We start from the raw sequence: 19,746 nt of genomic DNA, 5'->3' as shown, positions 1-19,746 counted from the left end.
TGGAGACTAACGGGTATACCTCCTGCCTGCTACCTGTGTCTCAGCTGGTGTCTGGTGCTATTTCTGTAATTATCAGGGAGAAGGAAAGGGGATGTGGCACTCTGAGTTTGCTCACAACGTCCACTTCTGAATTGGTTGTCCTTTTTGCTAGTATTGTTTTCCTTCCTCTAGTCCATCTTCAGCCTCTGCACCACAGATGCTGGCCTCCATGCCTGGCTCCTCTGTGGGGTTTTCTGGTCTGATTCATTGTCCTTTAGCAGGCTTTCAAGCAATCCTTTTGTTGGTTTTGAGACAGAGTCTTACTATGTAGCTCTTGCTGGCCAGGGGCTCATTATGTAGACCTGACTAAGCACAGCCTCCCAAAAAGGCTACACAAGTGCTTGACCACATCCTAGCTCTCCCAAGAGAGATTTAAAGAAAAACTGCCTTGTGGGTATTCATCACACACTGGTTGAATAAAATAATAGCTTCTCCATAGGGACCTGCCTCTTCCATGATTACTTCTCTCTGGTGTTATTTACTCTCCTGTGACTGAGGAACCTGCCTTAGTTCTGTCTGAAAGGCGGCACAGCATCAGACAGCTGCTGACTCATCAGCACCATGACTTCCTGTCCCATATTGCAATAGTGGGTATATATTACCTGGTAGGTTGTTATTGTAGCATGTATGGTCCAAGACTAAGGCCACCGATATCTTTTCCTTCTCATTGGCCTGAACAGCAACTTCTAGCTCCATGAAAACTAGCCAATAGGAAGGATTTTCCTGGTCAGCTTGAGGTTGATTTCTCTTATGTCCTGCAACGTTTGGTGTCTTCAGCATTAGGGTCTTATTACCCAGTTAGGGTGGAAAATTACGGTCATACCTGTGTTGTTCTAGAAATTCCTGGGACTCCCTGACTAATAACTCATAGAAGTATCCTATATGGCACTGAGCTTTTTATGATATGTCTTCTGGGAGAATTGCCTGGTGTGGGAGAATTATCTGTATGCTGTCAATCATATTTTAATAAAACGCTGATTGGCCAGGCAGGCAGTATAGGCAGGAAAGCCAGACAGGAAGTAGAGGTGGAGCAAAGAGACTGGGAGTATTCTGGGAAGCAGGAAGCTCCCTCCACAGTTCTGCCCAGACCACCGGAGAGGAAAGATGTAAGTTGCCCTGCTGGAAAAGGTACTGAGCCATGTGCTAACGTAGATAAGTATAATGGGGTAACATAAGTTATAAGAGCTAATAAGTAGCCTGACCTAATGGGCCAATCAGTTTATAATCTTAGGGAGTCTTGTGTGTGATTTTCCTTGGGAGTTGCTGGCTGTGGGGTATCAGGCGGAACAGATACCCCCAACAAGCCGGCCCTCATGTTACAATTGCCATCATCCCTTAGTGCAAGGTACCTCCATTCAAAGTCCTTTAAAAATTATATGTTGTAATTAGCTTATAAATTAGTGACTCTCCATGAAGTTTTTCATACATCACTAGCTTTAGTTCACTCACCCTTTCTCTCCCCCATTATCATCTTTTAACTTAGCCATTAATCTTAACTTTTAACCTTAAGCTTTTAATCCCCAGAATTCTTTCCTCTTCTTTCATATTATATATTTTCTACTCTCCTTTCCTATTGTATTTTTTAATAGGGTTCCTAGTGCTGTATAAAAATGGGTGCAGTGGAGGACACTTAGGAGGTGGAGGGACAAAGTTATGGTTATCCTTGACTACATGGAGAACTAACTGCCAGAGTAGACTATAAAAGACTGTTAGAAAACAAATACTGTTTTAAAAAAGTATGGAGAGTTTATTATCTTTTCTCTTAAAATTATGTTATGTGTCTGTCTGGGAATGTGTGCTGGTGCCCCTGAGGACCAGAAGAGGGCGTTGAAGCCCATGGAGCTAGAGTTCTGGGTAACAGTGAGCCACCTAATGTAAGTGCTGGGAAGAGAAACGTGGGTCCTATGGAAGAACAGTAGGCACTCTGAACCTCACAGGCACATATCTTGCCTTTTTTTTTGAAATCTTTGATTTGGGCAATCAGCACCCATGTGCTGTGCACTGTCAGTGGGCACCCATGTGCTGTGCACAGTCAGTGGGCACCCGTGTGCTGTGTGTGCACAGTCAGTGGGCACCCGTGTGCTGTGTGTGCACAGTCAGTGGGCACCCGTGTGCTGTGTGTGCACAGTCAGTGGGCACCCGTGTGCTGTGTGTGCACAGTCAGTGGGCACCCGTGTGCTGTGTGTGCACAGTCAGTGGGCACCCGTGTGCTGTGTGTGCACTGTCAGTGGGCACCCGTGTGCTGTGCACAGTCAGTGGGCACCCGTGTGCTGTGCACAGTCAGTCAGCACCCATGTGCTGTACACTGTCCATGGGCACCCGTATGCTGTACAATGTCAGTGGGCACCCATGTGCTGTACACTGTCCATGGGCACCCATGTGCTGTACACTGTCCATGGGTACCTGTGTGCCGTACAGTCAGTCAGTATCTGTGTGCTCAACACAGTCAAGTTGCCCTTTATCCTGCTAGGAAACAGTCTGAGACTTCAGTTCCCAAAGTGGATCCAGTAGGGCGTCACCAACCTGCCTGTGCTAGTCTGCCATTTTAGTAGCACAGGTTTCAGAACAGTGAACTGGAAAGTTTCAGTCTAGGGATTCTGTTCCAGTGAGTTTGGAAAACTGGTAAGGGTCTGGTCAATAATTTGTATTTCAAATCAAACATTTAGTTCAAATTCTGTAATTGCCCCCCTTATTTGTCCAGGACTAGCCTCTCCATTCCACACCAAGATGAAGTTCCCCCAGACTCTTGAGCTCCTTAACGCTCACATGCCCCGACAAACTGCCTTCAGCTAGAATGGAGACCTGTACTGAGCAATGGCTTTGATGACAAAAGACTGAAAAACCTCGAGTCTGCATCCTCTGTGTACTCCAACAGGACTTATATGGGGTGTGAGCAATTTATTGGAGTAGATTAGGCACACGTGACTTCGGTAGTGACTTCAGGTTAGCCATCTGGTTGCTCCTTACTATGTCTTTACAGCTCTCATAAATCCAAGGATGGCCAGAGCCAAGGTTCAGGGACTGGTTAAGAGCCCATACAGCTCTTGCTGAGGACCTTGGGTTGGTACCCAGCATCCACATCAGCCAGTTCACAATCCCTGCACCTTCGACTTTGGGGAATACTGTGCCCTCCTCTGGTCTCTACAGACACCTGCACTCATGTGCATATACATACACACAATTAAAAATAAATCTTTAAGAAATCCCTAAAGCCAGCTGGGTGGTGGTGGCGCACGCCTCTAATCCCAGTACTAAGAAGGCAGAGGCAGGAGGATCTATCTCTGAATTTCACAGAAACAGACTCCAACCAAATTGTTCTCTACATAATGCCACCACACCCACAAAATATTTAATAAAAATAAAACTAAATAAAATATTTTTATTAAAACAGAAGGTCTTGACTCATAGCAAGTGATCAGCTATTGAAAGGTTTTTAATTTTTTTTAATGGTCTGATAAGCCTCTCTGTCCAAATCAAACCGAATTAGAAAAAGCCCAGGTTTAATGGGTGCCAGCACTTTCGGGTGGCCTTCCAGCTCCCACCGGGGATAAAGAGGGGAAAGGAAAATCAGAGAGTCCATGTATTCATTCTCTGGGCGGCAGTTTAAATAGCCTGTGTTCTCAAGCGTCTCTGGGTAGGGGTCACCGTTTGGTGGGCTTTCTCAGAGGTGGAGTCCGGACTGAGGCAACTGAGGGGAGGGGCCTTGGATGGAAAGTTTCACCCAAACATCCCAGAATGAATGTCAGGGGCTGGAGTGAATGAAGCCTGGACCCAAACACTTCAGACTCTTTGGATACATGGATGTCTGCGGCTGGGGTGACACTTCCAACCCAACAGCTATGACCAACCACGGGGCCAGTGCAATGTCTCTGAGGAAGGGTACTTGTTGCCAAGCCTGAGTATTTGAGCTGATTCCTCCCATGGCCACATGCACTCGCATGCACACACCAAGAATACACATGTAAAAAAGGAGTTGCGGTCTCCTACACATCACTTTGGCTGTCTATTGAAACTGCCCCCGAATCTCCCCTGAGGTGCAGACAGATAGCAGGGATCCTGCCCTATCATTTCCTCCTCTTAGTGAGGAACTCATAGCTAAGCTAGAATCCCTTCCATCTGTCTCCAAAGGCAATGGAATCGTAGGCGTCTTTGCGGTGTTGTGGATTTGAACTCAGGTCCACAGCAAGCGCTCACCCACTGGGCCACTTCCCCAGCTCAAGCTTACATCTTCATAGTAGTAAGAATACTTAACTGCAAGCTGTGAAGGCGACATTACCTTAGTCAGGATTCCGAGTGTCTGCATCACTGGCTTTGAGCAGCTGGTTTCAGTAGTTCATGCAGACGGTACAGAAATATCAGTGTTCTTCCCGAGTCTGTCACTCACATTTCAGAAAGGAATTCCTCTTCAAGCAGGCCAGGGAGGCAGGCCACTGTAATTCTGTGTCAATCTAGCACCGCAGGAAAGCGATCTAGGGACCTGGGAGATGGCTCAGTGGGTAGAAGTGCTTGCTTGCAGAAGTCTGAGGGCCTGGCCTCAGATCCTCAGCACCTAAGGCTGAATAGATGTCATTACAGGACGTAAGCCTTCAGCAGGCTTCACTAACTTAACGTGCTGATGTCTCTGGCTCCCCAGCACCAGCGGAAGGGAAGGAAGGGAAAAAGGAACTAAGGCCTGTTGTTTTGGTGAAGAGGCTCAATATTGTTCAGAGTGGCACCACAATTCTGAGCTCTGGCAATTGCTCTGCCTCTCTGAAGCTGGAACTGCAGGGGGCTCCACAGGACCACCACTGCGCTCCCAACTCTCTCAATTGGGCAGCAGGTAAGATCTTAAAATGGAGTAGTGTAGCCAGGCGGTGGTGGTGCACACCTTTAATCCCAGCACTCAGGAGGCAGAGGCAGGCAGATCTCTGTGAGTTCGAGGCCAGCCTGGTCTACAAAGGTAGTTCCAGGACAGACAGAGCTGTTACACAGAAAAACCCTGTCTTGGGAGAAAAAAAAGAAATACCGTTCATTCTGCGACTGCAAAGCAAACACTAACATACACTTAAAGTGGCTGGAATTGCAGCTCCAGGGTAGGACCTGCCGCCCTCTTCTGGCCGCTGTGAGCAACTGCACATACACGACAGATACAGTGGAGTAGGGTGACCTGGAGACACTGCAGAGCCATGCCATCAGCATGAATGTGTCCACTCCATACTTACTCCCAGAGGGGCTGGCTGCCTCAGAGAAAGCTCTTCTTGTGCAACCTCGGCTGTGAAGAAAGGGAAGCAAAGGGGGGGGGGGTGGTAAGCACCAACCACCACTAGGGTTGGCGGTAGGGCTCCCTAGGCTGTCTTTACTTATGAGTCACTACTAGGGTTGGCGGTAGGGCTCCCTACCTAGGCTGTCTTTTACTAATGAGTCACTGCTGTGTGGACACAGCCGGTGCACAGCGGTGGGCAGCTCCGTACCAAGAGGCAGTGTTGTGGGCATGAGGCGAGCTTTTTCTCTGGGTGTTGGTGTCACACATGCTAAGCACGTGCACCTCTAGCTCCAAGTCGTTTGTCCTGAGATGTAGAGTCCCTGTATTTTGTGCCAAAAGGGAGAACAATGTCAAGTCTCATAAGCTGTTTTAGGAATGTGAAAAACATTTCAGAGTCTAAAAAGCTCTCAGGTCTGCCTGATGTGTCAACATCAGAAACGACATATGCAAGAAATCAAACCTGCTCCTCGTTCAAAATCCAGGTCATGTCACTTTCTATGTATCCATAAGAACAAATCTTTCACAAATATAACTTATTCTGAAGATCATGAGAGAATGCTTTGGAAAAATAAAAACAAAGGCCAGGAGTGGGGAGGTAGCCCGGAGTAGAGCCTTGCCTATCAGAGGACCCAGTTCCATCAGCACCAGGACTTCAAGGCAAAAGATGTGCCAGGTCCACCCCAGTTTCCTCTGTGATGTCAACATTTTAGATAAAAACAAAGCAGACAAGATTCTACTGCCTCTGACACGATGCATGTGGAGTGTAGAGGGCATAGCGGTCAAGAACCGCAGCTGTGTGCAACTGCTGCAGACGCACCTCTTGGAGGCAACCTGTCTACCATGGCTGCCGCAGACTGCACTTTATGTTCTATAGCTGTTCAACAACAAAAATACACTAAAAATACACTTCAGAGTTTAAGAACAGAGTTTAAGTGTATATTTGAACCACATGAGGAAACAAAAAGGCAGTACAGAATCATAAAAATGCCACGGTAGCAATTTATGGACGTTCCTAACAAGAGCAAGCACTTACATATAACAAAATGTACTGTTTCATATCTATACACACACATACAAGTACAGATGTATGACAAGTGTGCACGGTTTAGAAATAGAGCATAAAAAACATGGAGAAGCCAGGTGGTCCTCACCACGCTGGAGGGAGAGGCCAGCCTGGAGCTAGTTCTAGGACAGCCAAGGCTACACAAAGAAACCTTGTCCCAAAAAAAACCCCAACAAAAAACAAAAAACCACAGAGACTATTTTATCAAAGTACAGACAACAAAGGAGGACATCCAGAGACCTTCTAAAAACACGCTTGCCAAAATAAAATCCATCTTTGCCCCCAGAAGCACCAGCGCTCTGAAGCGATCATAGATCCTGCCTCCACTTCTACACTTCAGCCCCAACTGCTTTGGATGTAAACTGTGTCCTTCAGTCCTTCCAGTCTCTCCGTCTTCTCTAGCGCACATCTGACAGGAGCTGCTTCCTTGTGGCCTTTTCTCTTTAACAGCTGCCTCTCTGTGTTTAGGAAACAATACAGTACACAGAGCACGACCGCTCTGAAACCCCAGTCAATGGCCTTCTCTCTTGATCCCAAGGAACTCAGAAGTGCTAACCGAAAAGAACACAAATGTAAAAAGCTGATACATTTTAAGATTATAAAAATTGGTTTATTGTAAAAGAAATTCAAGAATAACCAGTTAAATTCTTATCCGCATGCTACCCACTACAGTCAGGAAGCATTACACACGTCTACAATGGGAGGACACAACAGGAAGACTACATGGAAGCCGCAATTCAGCCAAGGGGGCTCAGGTCCCCGCAGTCAGCACAGAGGGTTGAGAAGGTCAGAGAGCTGTCAGGCACCAAGGCTGCTGGACACTGAGGTATTACCAGGCAAACGATCCCGAGGGAGGAGGAGGATGGCACAGCTCACTTTGTGGTGAGCTTAAGCAATTCAGAGTTTAGGAACAACTTTAAGAGCTAAGGCTTTACTGATGAGAAAGAAGTCTATAAAAGCTTTTCTATCATGGCCCCACTAACTTCACCAGCCCACGCCCACCTTCCCGCCCTCCCACCACACTAAAGCTAGTCTGCCCACACAGAGGATGCAAATCGCAGGCACTCGCCACACACTATCATCCAGCTGCTTAATTTTGAATTGCGAGCAGAATTTCATTTCTACACTAAAGTCAATGCATCTTCCTGGTGCGTTTCCCCAGTCCTAATTCAAGGGTGGATCTTCAGCTAGTTTCTTAGTAGAAGCCTTAGAGTCGGTGGCTAGAAATGACTATGAATACATATAATACACTGGTTCTGACTATGAATCACCACATATAATAATACACTGATTGCATTTTTGAGCACTCAGAGTACTGAATAAAACTTTCCTACTCCCATCCTTGCACAAACTAAATCAAAGGGCCAACAGGTTCTATCTTCCAAAGCTGAGGCTTTTTACAGCAGCTGTACCCAGGGAAAGAATGTTTTGTTTGCTTGTTCATTAAAAGCCCTTGAAAATAAGGGTTTCTTCTAGAAGCATTCAAAGACCCTTAAAAGACAGAAGTGCTAGCTGGTACCACTACAGTTCATAACCAACTATTATTTTATAGCTTATATTGAAGAGCCAATTCATGCTTATTTTGTTCCTTTAAAAAATACTCTTTGGAAACCACCATTACTCCCAGAGACACATACTCTAGCAATCTCTCTTCTTGTAAAAATAAAGGCATAATCACACCTATCTCTAGTTCTCTGCTAATTTCAACTACCCCCCACATTACTGTCTAATCACTTCACCCGCAGTCCCATGACCTCACAGCGTTCTACACACTCCCCAGGGTCCATTCAGCAGGAAAATGTGAGCAGGTTTTGTAAAAATGATCTTGTAGACAATACTCAATGTGGTCTTCATTGTGTTCACTACCAATGAGAACTCAAGTACCTGATCTATACCCAAAACTGAGGCAAAGGCAAAGGCAGCCCGGCCTCCAAAGCTCATCCCTGCTCAGTGACCGCCCAACATGAATGGGCTCAAGGGGGAGTGAGGCCATTTGCTCGCTTCTGTCCAAGCCACCAAAGTGTACGGAGGGCAAGAGAGCTCCCCTAGGCCTTACCACAACAAGAGCCCTTTCTAGAACACTGCTCGACCTCACACACCTGCAGGTTGCCCTATCTGTGAAACATAAACTACTAGCCATGTATCCTAAATGCATGTTCAAGGCTACCATTTAAAAAAATCAACTGGAAAGGAGGAAACACTGGAAAGGAGACATTCTGCTACCACACTACCGTAGACATTATAAGTGTGTGTACATATGTAGACAGGAGATAACCAAGATTTAAATAGCATGGTAAAAAGCCAGGAAATAAATGCCCCCCACAAAAGAACAGTATTGCCCACCCCAGCTACTTTATTTGCCTACATGCCAACAAAATCAATCACCTTGAAAGGAAGAAAGACAGACCAGCACCCACAAAAATACCCACTCAAACCTAGCCTAGAGTATGTGGCAATAATTAATATATTTCTATGGAAACTGTCTCACGCCATATAAGTTTCTAAATAAAATCCAGGTCACCATGTGACTAATGGCATCACTAGGAGAAGAGATAAAACGTCAGTCTCTGCGATCTCCCGAACAGCACTGAGTACAGCTAAGGTCAGACGCCATGTTTTTTGGCTTGTTGGACCAGAGGGTCAAAGGCAGCCGAAGAAGCCACCTCTTGAACAAATGCGCTGCCACGAAGCATTTCAGTTCCCAGTCCGAGTGTTCAGTTAAAATGACGGGTGAAGACACCACCGGGCAAAAGGAAGAACATCCATCATCCAAACAGGGTTCCCCAGCAACCCAAAAGAACAGTAGCTATCAGAGCAGAAGAAACCAAAGGGCTTTTGTTGTTTTGTGGTTCTGATTCTTTAGGGCTGGCTGCAAAGAGGTCAGCAACAGTAACAGCAGCGACGGGCGGAGAGCGGAACAGTGACGGAGGCTCCTGCTGGACATCTGTTCATCTGTCCTGGGTTAGCCAGAGCTCGACCGCTGGCTCGTCTGATGCACACCTTAGCTCTGTGGATCCTTCACAGGCTTGGAGGGTGGCCTCCCAGCGATCTATAGCCATGTGAGAAAGCTTTCTTTATCTAGCTTGGTGGCGGCCAACACAGACTCCATGTCATTGAGGATGTCAGAACTCAGTGCTTCCTGAAGGCTGGGCATCAGCTCCTCCCCTTCTATGTTCATCGCGTCTCCCTCCAGGGTTCCAAGGTCCACGTTTGTCCCAGGGATGGCTTCAAGGTAGTCTGGGAAACGACTCTGCTGTGAGGGCAGGGTGCTTTGGTTGATAGTATCACCTAGATTTGGGGAGGGATAGACAGTGTTTGGTGAGTGCCATCAATGCAGTGTATGAGCAGAGACTCACAGAAACAGGAGCACCAGAGTCCACCTCAGAAAACCACACACAGATCACTAAGTAATGCCAAGTTTGCACGTGCCTCACCATTTTACAGACATGTGGCGGACAGTCTGGCTGCTCGTTACAAAGTCTAATAACCACTGATGGTGGCTGTGAAGAGCTGACACTCCTTTGGAAAGGCTGCATGCAGCAGAAAGAAATGACACTCATGCCTCCCTTCTCTCTCCCAGAAAGGAGCCATCATTCCTAAGATGAAGATGGAGGACCTCTGCTCTAAATCTCTCAAACTTACCTGCCCACAAAACCATTTTTATTTCTCTATGACATTAGTCCTCACTCCTCCTCGGAGCTTCACCAACACTGACCTTCAGAACCACAAGCACCGTTTGTTCCTGCTGCAGGGAGCAGGAGAGGAGCCAGGGTGGGGCTAGACATGAGGTGGGCTCAAGCGGCTGCTAATGGGGATTTCAGATCCAGGGGAACCCAGGGGAAGCAGGCATGAAAGACTGACATTTGGAAAGAACTGTCGCTCCCAGCTAGCTCCCCGAGAGTGCCCCACCCCCTATTCTCTCCTCACCCCTCTAAGGCAGGGGATCTTAGCTCTTCATTACCTCTACAACTAGTTCAACGATAAAAATAGGTGCATTTTACCCTAAACTCCCCCATATCTGGCTTCCTAGCCCTGAAAAACCTTAAACACCTCAGCTGAACCAAAAGTATTCAGAGAAAAGAGATAGACAATGAATCATATAAAAAAGTTATTCAAAATTAAGAACACAAGCCTAAAACGAGAGACTTCTAATAGGCTCCCAACTAAGACGTTAACAAATCAGGCATCGAAAGATGCTGTGCCTGAAATCTCAGCACTCTAGGCAGGGCCTCTGAGTCCCAGGTCATACAGTGCAACCCTGTCTAGGAAGGAAGGAAGGAGAAACAAAACGGGCCGAATCTGTTCTTATCTTTGCTGAAAGCAGTTCATCAGAACCAAGGAGAGTGAGTAGATATTCACCTGTGTCCATCTCGTCAACACTGTTCAGGAAGTCATCCGGGGTCCGCGGGACACTGTAGCTGCTCATGCTGAGCCCACTGTCCGTGCTCTCGTCTCTAGAGTGATAGGTGCCACTGTGAAAACATTGACAGATGACAGAAAATGTTTCCATCAATTCAGGGCAAAAAATAAGCATGCATCAGAGGATCAGTGAGCAGCCTTGCACTGCAATGCCTCTCCAGAGCTGGACAGCCTGTTCTACAACAGGACAGGCACACGGGTCTGAACTAAAGGGGCAACTGGTAGTGGGCCAGAACCTTAATTCTAGGGTTTTGAGCTTGGTGGCAACCGAGAAAAAAAGTGACAAGTTCCATTAACTACCTTGAAGCTTAGAGGTTTCCTACAGACCCTGCAGAGAGGTCAAAACATACATTCCAGGTGGGCAAGCGGCCTCAGGCTCATGGTGAGCTCTCAGCTCCTGAGGCAGAAAACTTAGGCCAACAAAAAGCCAAGCCCAAATAAAGAACCAGAATCTTTTTGCCAAAACAGATGAGTCATTGCAGATAAGAATTCCCACAGCTAGATCTTCTTGCTTCTGTTGGGGGAGGGGAGCACCCAAACACTCCAGTACCAGATAAGAGGCCCCAGCTTCAGCAGAGCAAAGGGCGCCAGCATGCATTGTCCTTAAGGCTGAATGGAAAGTCTCAAGACTGCACTCGGGATCAACAGAAGACAGCCTTGAAAATTCCTAAATAGAACACTCTCCTGTGTGAAGGCAGAAGTGTGGCTGGTATTAACTGAAAACCTGAATTCTACGAAGCCAAAACAAACCCAAGCCCCAAGGGCAGCTGTTATTCCTCCTGGTTTCTGGCCACAAATGTAGACGGACTCGGTGGGCATTTAAAGTGTTTGTTTAAAACAAACAAAACCACCACCAGATCCCATCTCAGCACTGGAAAAAAGCTTTATTCCTCCCCTCTTCCCTACCTGTTCAATGCCCCATCCTCTCCCTCATCACTTTGTGGACGGCACACACTGTATGCCAACGCTCCCGTCAGATTTGGGCAAAACTCAGAAGTCTCACAAAAATCTAAGAAACACAAACTTGCCTCTGAGACTTAGCATACACACAGTCACGTTGGGTCATCCCAGGATGCCTGTTAGCTCTGAATGCTGGGTTGCTGTCCTCACACAGGACACAGAGCAGACAACTCAGTGTGTTAAGGAAGACATTAGCACTTCATGAACTCTCAGAGGGCACAGGGGAAGCCCACCGTGATCTGGGGAGAGCTCATACTGTGTTCTTGGCTACAATTGCTCTCTATCAAACCCCAGTTAACGCTGAGTGTCTAGAACAACCTGCCGGGCATCACAGCAGCTCAGTGGACAGGGCTTAAGATGGTGTGGAAAAGAACACACACCTGTGAGCACATCCCTGCTGTGCAGCAACAGTAGCTGGGAGGTGCAGCACAGGGTGGGGCTGAACTTAAGGTGCAGGTCTGCTTCACTAGCAAGCAACAGAGAAGACATCAAGTGTCTTTAAGAAAGAAAACTGTCGCCAGGTGCCGATTCTGGGACCTCGGCCTTTAGAACTTTAGGATAGTCTGGGTTGCAGAGCAAGGCTTTGCTTGAAACAGAAAAGCTGAGACCACAGCCAATGCTAGCACAAGTAAACAGAAGATTCTATAATCTGAAGAACTGCACTGGTCTCACAGGCACGCCTAGGTTTCAGGTCTGAAGAGTCACAATCACTCCAGGAAGACCTGCAACCCATCCCTTCCCCTGCTTCTGACAAGTTGGATTTTAATCCTCAGATAAGCCTTCAACAGAACAGGTACTTGAACAACTCCGAAACCTTTCTCCGGAAGATTCCGTGGTAGTGCCTTTTCTCATCACCGCCAGCTCCAGCTCAGAATCACACACTTACATAAATGTATGTGACTTTAGACAGGAACTTTAAATTCTGCATCTCTCTGTGTGCATGGAGTAAATGAGACTTAAAAACAATACCTTGACTTTGTTTTCGGACAGGGTCTTACTTACAGGTTGTCCAGGGATGTGTTACACACAGCAGCTGAACTGAACTCCTATGTCAGCCTCCCAAGTGATGGGGTCACAATGAGTAAAGCACCCCAGGCCAGACTTCTCACGGCCTTTGAAAACACACCTGCCTGCCAGGCCAACCCCAGAGTTTCCTTTCTTTTGACAAGATCTCACTACATAGCCCTACTTGTTCTCAAACTCACAGACATCACCCCTGCTTCTGCCTCGAGTGCCGGAAGTGAGGGTGTGCCTGGCACAAACTTACTCCAAGACTGCAAGGATGATGGGGAATTCAATTTTTCAAAAGATTTTAACAGGAGGAAAATACTTTCTGTCCAAATTAATTTTTCAATTTAATTTGTGAGAAATGAAAATAGTTCATAAACCTTTTTTTTTTTGGCGGGGGGGTCCTTCAAGACAGCGTTTCTCTGCATAACCCTGGCTCTCCTGAACTCAGAGATTCATCTGGCTCTGCTGGGATTGGAAGCACTCGGCGTCCTTGCCACGTTCCCTAAGCCAGTTTTAAAAATGTGCTGCATGGTGGCCCATGCTGGTTGTCCCAGCACCTTAAAGGCTGAGGTCAGAGGATCACTGATCACCTGAGGCCAGTGTGGGCTAAAGAGAGATCTTGTCCCAAAATGAAAGAGGAAAAAGAAACGGGGGGAGGGGAAATGATGCTTAAAGCATTTGGGGGAGGAGGGAGTCTACCCCAGAGTATTCTAATCTTTTTAAAAAGCAAAATCAACACAGCCGGAGAAGTTTCAGCTAAATATTAATTATAAATGGTTTTCAAAGCATAAAAACATACACGGCTCGCGGGTGGCAGTTTTCAATGCAGCAATTTGAACGCTGTCCACATGAAGCCCAGACCCAGAGACTGTAAACTCATTATGAAGGCACCTGCAAGTTGCACTGTTTAAAATAATGCCACCAAGTTTACAGTTTTGGGTGGGGCACAGTCTTATATTTTGTCTCCTTATATGAGAGCCTTAAAGAATACAAGGCCTTACCTAGCAGCTAGCTATATAAATAAATGGAAAGCTACAGCCTCCAGTCCTCCACTAACATGCTCTGGGGCTAAGAGGCTGCTCGCTCGCTCCCACGGGAGGCATCCACCCGCCCCTCCAGACCGCCACCACAGTCATGTCAGCAGGGAGTACAGGCAGAAGCAAGCACATGGGGGCTTTAACCCAGATCCTTTCACCCTCCTGTGCAGGATGTGACTGCGCTTGGCATTGTGGAGAGCTGGCTGACAGTTATAGGGTTTGGCCCACACGGATGTTCAAAACAGCCTGGTCAAGCACAAAGCGGAACAATGAAGCAAGGATCCTTTGCAAATACTGGCCAGCACTCACTAACCTGTTAAGAAAGGGATCTGAACTATTGGTTGTCATTGTCCTCAATTCCTGAGACATCCCAGGAGAAGACACGGCATTCTGAGTTCCTCCATCCTGCTCCAGTGTAGGCAACTGGCTTCGGAGCGCTAATTCCTTAAACAAACAAATGTAGAGAGAATCAGTCTGCTGACTGATCAATTCACTGTTAGAGTTAAGAGAGATAAAGTGCCACATAAAAGAGGTAGATACAAACATTTTCTTAAAGCTAACATTTCCTAATTAGAATAACCAAATTCTTCTATGCACTTCAAATGACAAGGAAGAAACTGAGTTGCAAACATGTCGGTCTGCATAGTTATACAAACCCCACATAATTAACCACTCCACTTCACGTTTCTCTTCTTTATTCACAAAGACCCCCAAATCCTCCCTTGGAACAGAATGGCAAGTCCTAACTTTAAACAATTCTTAGATCTTTTTAATTACTTACCAGATCTCAATGGTTTGGGGCCAGCAATAAAAACAGAACAGAAAGAACATTTGATGATGTGTTGTCAGAAGCCAACCCCCCCTCAGTCCCTGTTCACACCGTGCCCTCAAGCCTCACACTTCAGGGACCTCTCCCCAAGAGCCGGACAGAGCTGTGTTCTCTCCTCTGGAGACAATTCTTCAGGGCTCCAACAGTACTCACTGGAATCCTACCTGGAAATCGGGCACAGGCCATTGGCTCTGGAGACGCTTCAGCAGCTTCGGGCCAGGGTCTCTCACCAGTCTCCACTACTCTGCCCTATGAATCATGGCCGTGTCTCCTGTGCAGGCACCAGCCCTGCTCGAGCACAGGCTCCTCTCTGCCCACTTGCCAGCTGACTTGCAATATGCCCTTTCCTGTAAGTCACACTGCCAGGTCTCACTGCCAGGCATCTCTGCAGTGTCCAAAAGCAAGGCCGCCTTTAAGGCACAACCCTCCTCCCACCCCCATCACCACAGCAGGGCCAGGGCAGGAGAAACCTCTACTCCAGAGCCACTTTTATAGCTTTTCCTCCCTGCAAACCCCACTTTTTACTCAGGCTTATCTACACCCTCTGGTCATTTCATCCTTTGAGCTCCTTAACTACTCAGGTGTTTGAACTTGCATGGGGATGGGGGAGGGAAAGACCACCTTAAATTTTTGATAAGTTGGAATGCAAATTTCACATCTTCTTCAATTATGAACAGACAATAGCAGTATTCACTGTAGTTCTGATTTTTCACCAGTATTTCCATAACTCAGATATTTTTCCATAACACATTATTGCTTCAAATCTTAACGTGCCATTTATACTCATTATTACAGAGTTCTAGATTTTTTTATATATTGCAAAAGCTGTGTAATAGATTTTCATTTATCATTTTGATAAGCACTATTAATAAAATTTTCTTTATTAGGGAAATGCAAACCAAAACTAGTTCAAGTGACTATCAAGAAAACAAATGTTGAGGTAGGGAAGAAGCCCCGAGGTGCTGCTGAAGGACTTGCAATCACTACAGCCACAACAGACACAGCACAAAACAGGCACCTACACAGAAGGGTCACCAGATCAGCTGCCCCTCCCCCGGGAAACACCGGGCAGAATTGATTAAATCTGCACATCTGTGTTTATATGCTGCATTACTTACAACAGCCAAGATTCTGAGGCAGAAGTTGGAGACCCAGGAACAGACACACGTTAAAGAAAATGTGATTTACATGCACAATACATATACATGATACACATGCATAAAATGTCATAATGTGTGTGTGTGTGGGGGGGTAAATGTGAGGAAAGCACACAATAGACGCGTATAAAAATGCCATAATGAAGTCCACTGCTTCATATCTACACATTTTATCCTTTCTATTACTTTTATTACATTGATTTGATTGGGAAGTGACTCTAATAATGGCGGTGCAGGCCTGCGGGTCCTCAAAACTGTTTCCATGTGAGGTTCCAGGTAAGCCCCATTCTTGGATGACCTCTTCTCCCATTCAGCCCCTCATACAGCAGCCTCTTCCTATGAGGCTTTCCTGGCTTCTTTCGTCCTCTCTACAAGTCTGAACTCTTGACAATTGATGAGATACGCACACGGACCTTTCAGCTTTTAACACAGTTTTCTTTTCATCCAGTGACTCTCAATTTGGAGCTGGGTGCCTGGAACTCAACAAACCCCACTTTTAAGCTGAGACTGCTGAAAAGTGCTGGGGCGGGGGAGGGGATCACATAGCTACCCATAACGGAGCATTACAAGTCAAGTGAAGGGTCTTCTGCTTTGTCTGGGCCTTGTACCTATCTGGGTGGGGTGTGTGTGTGTCTTCCTTATGCAGATATTGCGGGTCAAGCACATGTCCACTCTTTTCCCATTTCAACAAGAACGAGACCACCAGGCCCAGTCTTGGATCTTGCCGTCTCTTCCTATTCTGCTCAAAGTCATTTAACAACTCAATTTCTCCCTATCAGCAAATGCTGCAGACCCAGCTGTCTACATTCACCAAAAGAGGTAACTTAGTGGGAGGCAGAGGCAGGAGGATCTCAGTGAGAGTTCAAGAGCAGCCTCGTCCCAGGACTGTCACACAGAGAGAGAAGAGAAAAGGGGGAGGAGGGAGTGGGGGAGACTTAGGGATGTGAAGGCAGTCATTCATTCCTAGTCACCCAAGGAACCCAACCTCCAGAAGGGTACCTGAGCAATAATGGAAAACTTAGTTACCCTGACCACGAAGAGGATGGATGAGAACAGGCAGCTGGCGGTACCGAGGGTGATGGAGTTGGCAGCAGTTTGGCATGAAAACCAGAACCGGAGACACCGGTAGCACACACAGACATTATACTCAAGGCAAGAATATTTATTTGGCTGAGTTCCAGAACTTCTAGAACAGAATAACCAGGTGCCCTTAAGTACTTCTGACATTGATTCATACAGGGCGGATCCTTGTGACTGTGTACACAGTTCTGGGAATGCTCCATACACCAGGATCAGTCCTCATAAAACAGGGCCTGCACTTCCTGCCATTCCCGGTTAGTGTTCAAATCACACGGTAGGCGCTGTTTCCTGTAGTGCACCACACTACACACACCCCTGTAGTGCACCACACACCCACACACCCCTACCAACTTTAACTAAGCCAGGTGAGCTGTCGGCACATCTGAACTTCAGCACCTGGAAGGCTGAGGCAGGACTTCAAGTTCTAAAGCCAGTCTGGGCTACAAGAACTCTGTCTCAAACAACAAACAACCCTAGAACTAGTCCCCACCCTAATTTCTGACTCTTACGGCTGACTGCATTTATCTTTAATTTTTAAAAGATGACATCATTATTTAACACAGTCACATATTAACTGCCTTCCTTTTTTCTGGGTAGTACCGGGGATCAAATCCAGCACCCCAAACTTGCAGGGCAAGTACTGTGGGAGAAGAGACGGCTCCTGAAACCAGGGTGGAAAACTCAAGTCCATCTTGGACGGCAGCAAACCCTTCCTTGTGAACCACCATGGAAAAGCCCTCAAACCAGGCTGGGACCACTCCAAACATGTCCCAGATTAGCTGAGATTTACAGGCTCACTGGGGAAAGCTACTGCATGTTTGAATTATTACCGAAGAAAATGCACTAAAAATACTTACTTGACTTAGAAAAAGTCAAATACTCTAGAAGAACTATGTGATCTTTGACACCGGGAAAGCCTGACCAAGCTCGGGCCAAACTTCTTTGACTTGCTCACTTCTCCGTTTCTGAAAGACTTTCACAAACTTTTCCAACTACCTTTGGGAAAAGAAAGTTTAACAAACTCATATTTTTAGCTTAGCAGTCTAATTTTAGGCATTGTGTTCAAGATGAACTAATCCCCAAGCTCCTCCGAGATAGAAGCAACTTGCAACATCAAACGCTTCGGTGAAATCATTCTTGTAGACTATCCAATTATGTCCCAGGCTGAAGTTATAACAGTTCCACCACACTGACCCAGTTAAAGAATAATGGATGTGTTTTCCGTAACGAGTGCTTGTTTCTGTGCTGAGGACTGAACGTATGAGAGACAAACAGTCCAACATTAAAGCTGTACTCCCAGCCAACATGTGTTGTTGATAGGACAGGGGATCTTTTGAAAAGTTAGCTCAATTTCAGGGTCACTCCCCTTCCATAGGTAAAGCATGGAGTAGGAGCCACTCCCAAACTTCTGTTCATGCTCTGAGAGCTACCTTACATCTTCTCCAAAGTGGTCGGACAACATGTATAATGCGTTTTTGTTTGTTACATGTAGAATGCGCTTTGTTTTGTTTGCCATTTATCTCAGTACTTTCAAGGTTAGTAAAAAAAATCACACACACGCAGATTAAGGAGCAGTTAGGAAACTGCAGCATCTCAGACAGAGTAATAGTAGGTGCGTGCAGCTGTGCACAAGTGTGCACAGGTGGGTTTCTACAGAAAGACAAGTTGCTGTTCTTAGACTCAACGAACTCCCAAGGTATGTGATTCAAAAAAGAAAGGTGGGGAAGAAGCCAGGTATGCTCCAATCTGGAATTAGTAGAGTGGCTGAGGTAGGAGGATTGTTTCTAGTTCAAGGCTAGGCCGGGTCACAGAAAACAAAATAGAAAAGACAGATCGTGGGCAAAATGACTCTCCCCTCATCATTTATGTGGGAAATATTTACATCTATGAAAAATATTCACACTGATCACTTCCTTTGATTTTGACAATTTCCTGAGGCCAACAGCAACTTTAAGTGTATTGAACACAATGCAATGAATCACATTGCTGCATATGAAAATATGAAGTTTAGCGATCTGAGGAGGGGGCGGCTAAGTCGACCTACATTTTCTTAGAACAATTGTCTTTGGATTTGCTTTGGTAAATATCTACTTTTAGATACTACACGGCACTCACGTGTGGGCAAGTTAACAATCAGATGCTTAAGGCAGGACCAGTTTATGAACTGGAAGTCTAAATGCAGAAAATAAAGAACAACTGTAAATTACATATTCATAAATAGCTTGTCTTGGAGATAGCAGTCTGGATCGACAATCAAAAATGGCAGAACCAGTCTTTTACTTTCATTGTTCAACTCTAAGCCAGGTGTGTCAGTACTTGTTTGTGACCCAAGTTCAAGGTCAGCCTGTATCAAAGATCAAAACAGACAGGGGTCTTGTCAACCTCATTTTCCAACTCACTTTTAAGTCATAGGGTTATTATTTCTAAACTAAACCCATTAAGTTGGGCTGGGGATTGCAGCCTAGTGGTAGAACTCTTGGTTATCATACACAAGGTCTTGGGTTCAATTCCCAGACCCACGAGGTAAGAGAAGGGGGATTTGACTTCTACTAGTTAGACTGAACCCTGGGAGTCATGCATGGGAGGCAAGCACACTCTATCAGTGAATTACGTGTACTTACCCCCTTTATTCTGATAGAGACTTGTCTTCTACCTCCTGGGCAGCCAGGACTGCCCAGGCTCCACGGGCCCATTTTTTGGTGTTAGGGATTGAGTTTAGGATGCGATAGCTTAGGCAGGTGCTCTACCACCACTGACCTTCCTTCCTAGTCCCGATTCTTAACGTCTGTGTCATCTACCAGATGACCTCCAAATCTGAGATAACTCTTCTGACTGACAGAATATGCCGTATACTTGGGACCATGAGGACTAAACACCTCCACAAACACCTGCAGTGCGATGTTCTTAGG

General features: G+C 46.3%; 1 protein-coding gene across 4 annotated transcripts in view; it reads right to left on the bottom strand.

The window, feature by feature from the left end:
- Positions 1-6,932: 6,932 nt before the first annotated feature.
- Yap1 (Yes1 associated transcriptional regulator) overlaps positions 6,933-19,746 on the bottom strand; it is an 88,554-nt gene continuing 75,740 nt past the window's right edge. For all 4 annotated transcript variants that reach the window (XM_085689934.2, XM_085689936.2, XM_085689937.2 and 1 more), the window contains 3 exons: positions 14,085-14,215; positions 10,704-10,816; positions 6,933-9,632 (listed from right to left, as the gene is read on the bottom strand). In XM_085689934.2, coding sequence (XP_085546060.2) covers positions 9,394-9,632; positions 10,704-10,816; positions 14,085-14,215 — 483 coding nt within the window. In that variant the 3' untranslated portion in view covers positions 6,933-9,393. The remainder of the gene's footprint in view (positions 9,633-10,703; positions 10,817-14,084; positions 14,216-19,746) is intronic.

This window comes from Myodes glareolus, chromosome 4 (assembly GCF_982192425.1).
Source record: "Myodes glareolus chromosome 4, mMyoGla1.1, whole genome shotgun sequence".
Taxonomy (NCBI): Eukaryota; Metazoa; Chordata; class Mammalia; order Rodentia; family Cricetidae; genus Myodes; species Myodes glareolus.
Note: the sequence above shows the minus strand (reverse complement) of the source record. Positions and strands in the feature narration are given on the sequence as shown.